This window comes from Salvelinus fontinalis, unplaced genomic scaffold (genome assembly GCF_029448725.1).
Source record: "Salvelinus fontinalis isolate EN_2023a unplaced genomic scaffold, ASM2944872v1 scaffold_0224, whole genome shotgun sequence".
Taxonomy (NCBI): Eukaryota; Metazoa; Chordata; class Actinopteri; order Salmoniformes; family Salmonidae; genus Salvelinus; species Salvelinus fontinalis.
The window spans coordinates 85,362-90,000 of NW_026600433.1; the positions used below are offsets into that span (position 1 = coordinate 85,362).

Here is a 4,639-nt window from a genome sequence, read left to right on the forward strand (position 1 = left end):
ATAATATAATAATATATAATAATATAATATATAATAATAATAATATAATAATAATATAATAATAATATATAAAAATATTTTATAATAATAATATCATAATATATAATAATATAATAATACATAATAATATAATATTAATATAATAATAATAATAATAATATATAATAATAATAATATAATAATAATAAATAATACTAATAATATAATAATAATATAATAATAATAAATAATACTAATAATATAATAATAGACGAGGCTGCAACTGAAATATCAAGTTCTCTTCATTCATTCTAATACATACTACTTTACTAATGTTGCCTACCTCTCCTCTCCTCCTTTCTGTCAACTATAGCAGACCACTCCTGTCATTGAATACCATACAGAAGCAACAGTGGCGGTCTGTTTTTAGGACTGAATGTTTTCAGTACTGCTGAATGACCACCAGGTGGCAGTATTTGCTCATAGAACCACTAATGTTCCGTACATTAAACCGTTAATCCTGACCCCATTCTAAATCTAACCTCTAGTTTGGCTGGAGTGGACTACAGTACAGTCACCTTTAACCCTGACCCTGACCCCTTACCTGAGACCTTACATCCTATAACCTTGAGGATATCGGAGACGATTTTACAGGTGTAAGAAATGTGTGTAAGCAATTTGAAAACATAATTAATCGATGTGACGATGATGATGATGATGATGATGATGATGATGATGATGATGATGATGACAGGGATTTACATCAATTGTTCATCTCTGGTTTGACTATGAAAATGTAGAAAATGTTGACGACAATCAAACGTATTACAAAGTGAGAAGCAACTCATTTATTTTTACCAAAGATGTTATTTCGTACTTCACACTACAGAGTTTCACAGTTGGATCCAGCTGGTGTTTTGTATAAATGACCACTGAACAAAAAGTAACATTGCAGACTGTGCATTTATTTAAAACAATCTCAAATGCCAGAGAGCTTCTCCAATGTTGTCTCTCCCAAAATGTGGACCTCAGCGCTTTCTGGAACACAGGAAGGGAAATGTGAACCAGCAGGGGGCATCATTCTGGCAGCGGGAAGCTGGGAAAGAGAGAAACACAGAAAGGTGGGTATTATTTTTGTTTTATAAATATGTAGCTAAGAAAGGAACAAATTCCCTTTAAGATGTATTTTACTACTATCCAAATGTTTGATGTATAATGATCAGGAGACTAGTCTGGTTACTAGTCTGGTGACAGGATTGTACCTCCATAGTTCATCTCCATACAATGGTTCTGGCCGTTCGTGTTGTCCCTAATAACACCATGGTTATAGTTAGAGTGTTGACCCGGGCCCCAGTTCTGGTAGTTAAACCTGGACCCGTCGCTCCACAGCCAAAGACCCTCCTACAGAGCACACAGGACGATGCATCACCAGCAGACAGTAAACACTATATATACACCCTGTAGTTACCGTCTTTAAAGAGGCAATCTGGGATTTGACAAATAAATAAAAAGAATGGCCACCCCACCACTGTTTGGGTAAACAGCTGAGAAGTGATTCTGGAGAAATGTAACCACTCAGATTCCTAGACAGAGTTATGGCTACCAGGACTGACCATCTATGAGATAAGCATGATTTAACCATGGCTTGACGCTAGACAGGACTGACCATCCATGAGATAAGCATGATTTAACCATGGCTTGAAGCTAGACAGGACTGACCATCTATGAGATAAGCATGATTTAACCATGGCCTGAAGCTAGACAGGACTGACCATCTATGAGATAAGCATGATTTAACCATGGCCTGAAGCCAGACAGGACTGACCATCTATGAGATAAGCATGATTTAACCATGGCTTGACGCTAGACAGTGTTTGTAATATTAGATAACAAGCTTGGAAAACAACTGGTCTGTGGCTTCATTAGGGTAAGGGGCACTATTTTCACCTCCGGATGAAAGGCGTGCACAGGGTAAACTGCCTGCTACTCAGGCCAAGAAGCTAGGATATGCATATAATAGAAAACACTCTGAAAACACTCTAAAGTTTACAAAACTGTTAAAATAATGTCTGTGAGTATAACAGAACCGATTTGGCAGGCAAAAAACCTGAGAAAAATCCATCAGGAAGTGGTATTTTCTTTCTATTTTTTTTTTCTTCTATTGAATGCCATTACAGTATCCATTGACTTAGGACTCAAATTGCACTTCCTGTGGCTTCCACTAGATGTCAACAGTCTTTACAAATTGTTTCGGGCTTGTAAGACCAGTCTGATTGGCAGCAGAGGTACTCATGCTCCGGACCGCCTTTCTTGTTTTTCTTTTATATTGACGAAGCCTGGTTGAAATATTATTGATTATTATGACTAAAAACAACAGGAGGATTGATTATAAACATCGTTTGACATGTTTCTACAACCTTTACTGATACTTTTCGGATTTTTCGTCTGCCTGTTTTGAATGCGTTTGAGCCTGTGGATTACTGAACAAAATGCGCGAACAAAACAGAGGTTTTTTGGATATAAAGAGTGACTTTATCGAACAAAACACATATTTATTGAGTAAATGGGAGTCTTGTGAGTGCAACCATATGAAGATCATCAAAGGTGAGGGATTCATTGTATCTCTGTTTCTGACTTGTGTAACTCTACTTTTTTTATATATTTTTTTTATTTTACCGTTATTTTACCAGGTAAGTTGACTGAGAACACGTTCTCATTTGCAGCAACGACCTGGGGAGTAGTTACAGGGGAGAGGAGGGGGATGAATGAGCCAATTGTAAACTGGCTGGTAACTGTTTGTAATGATTTGTCTGCTGGGCGCTGTTCTCAGATAATCGCATGGTTTACCTTCGCCGTAAAGCCTTTTAGAAATCTGATACCGCGGTTGGATTAACAAGAAGTTAATCTTTAAGACGATGTATAACACTTGTATGTTTTATTAATTTTTATAATGAGTTTTTTTAATTTGGCGCTCTGCAATTTCACTGGGTGTTGGCCAGATAGGACACACCACGAGGCCTTCATAGGTTCTATTCATCAATAATCAATGCATCTTATATGTTTCAGGAGTGTTGAACAGACGGTGCTTCTGACCTTGATGGCATCGTTGGCTCCAATCCAGGTGCGCTGGAATTTCCAGGTACTCTTCCTGATGACAGACTGAAGAAAACGATACTGGGGAAGGCTGTGCACTGACGCCAGGTTACCTCCCAAATGCAAACATTTCCTCTGGAGAGAGAAAGAGGGGAGAAACAAAGAGAGACAGATAGAGATGGGAGAGATAGAGAGAGAGAGATCGAGAGAGAGAGGGGAGAGAGGGGAGAAAGAAAGAGAGACAGATAGAGATGGGAGAGAGAGAGAGAGAGAGAGAGAGAGGTAGAATATAAACAGTCTTTATAAGCCATAACACTCCTGAACAGGTAACCAAATGGTTACCTGGACTATTTGAATTGTGTCCCACCACCCGCCAACCCCTCTTTTACGCTGCTGCTACTCTCTGTTCATCATACATGCATACATGCATAACCATATCTACATGTACATACTACCTCAATCAGAGGGAAAGACAGAGGTAGAATATAAAGATAATTAGAAGGAATAGCACATCATGATATAGTTTCTCAACCCTGTTGAACACAGAATAAACCTACAGTCAACTGTAACCCTGTATGGTCACCAGACAGAGATGGAAATAGCATCCCCACTACCCCAACTATAGTGCTTTTCAGACCAGGCTTCTAGAAAATGTGTCCAACTAGCATAAGATGCAGGTCAATTATTGTCTTTTCCATTATCCCGTGGCACATTTTGGACCCTGGCTAGTAGAAATTGCCGTCTACTAACCCGGCTGGCCAGTGTCCAAGATCCTTCAATTCCATCACTGCTACTTCTCAGCTGCTGATCTCTCATTAAACCACCAATACTTAAAATCATGCACACAGATAATCTCAATTATGTACAGCAGACATCCAGGTACCTCTGCCTCTGGCCATGTGGACAGGAAGGGGAAGTAGTGATAGCAGTGTGTCGCATATCTGGGCCAGCCAGGTGGGCAGGGTCTGTGATGCCACTCTGTAGGGTGGAGAGATCACATGTTAAATAACATTATGAAATGGTTTGTTCAGATGACCGATTCACCAGACAATCAAATGAGTCAAAAGTGTGTTCCAGCTATTGAGACACGTGTTTTTTAAAAGACTTTGGGATCAATCAGCCTTTAAACCTTTAAATTTCAAACGGAACGAACCGGATTGAATAGAGTCCTAGATCAGTTTCAGAACTATGAATCCACAACAGACATATAATAGAATTAGGGGGGAAAGATCACATTTAATAACATTATGAAATGGTTAGTTCCCACCAGACAATCAAATTAGTCAACAGTGTAGTATGCATGCAGCGTTTACAGACGTATAATAGAATTATATTTTAGCGAATGCGACGGGAGCCCCAACCAGGAGCTCGGGGTCCAGTGACTGTTAAACCAAAACCTAGGTCACTAAGTGTTGGGTTAAGGTCTCATCAATAACATCAAATTAAATCTGATGTGTGTGAACAGGTCACCAAAACCTTTGGTCAGAATACCTCTGCTACCTCTGCTACCCCTTGCATCTCCCAGAGCAAAGACAGCGCTGAGAAGCAGAAGAGTGGTCAACATCGA

The 4,639-nt window shown here is 39.1% G+C and overlaps 1 protein-coding gene across 1 annotated transcript in view; it reads right to left on the reverse strand.

Moving 5' to 3' along the window:
• Window positions 1–1,007: 1,007 nt before the first annotated feature.
• Window positions 1,008–4,639, reverse strand: part of LOC129844765 (galactose-specific lectin nattectin-like) — a 3,635-nt gene continuing 3 nt past the window's right edge. Inside the window, exons 1-5 of the mRNA XM_055912859.1 lie at window positions 4,573–4,639; window positions 3,956–4,050; window positions 3,073–3,207; window positions 1,242–1,380; window positions 1,008–1,075 (exon numbers count right to left, since the gene is read on the reverse strand). The exon at window positions 4,573–4,639 is cut by the window's right edge and continues 3 nt beyond it. Of these exons, the coding sequence (XP_055768834.1) occupies window positions 1,008–1,075; window positions 1,242–1,380; window positions 3,073–3,207; window positions 3,956–4,050; window positions 4,573–4,639 (504 nt within the window). The remainder of the gene's footprint in view (window positions 1,076–1,241; window positions 1,381–3,072; window positions 3,208–3,955; window positions 4,051–4,572) is intronic.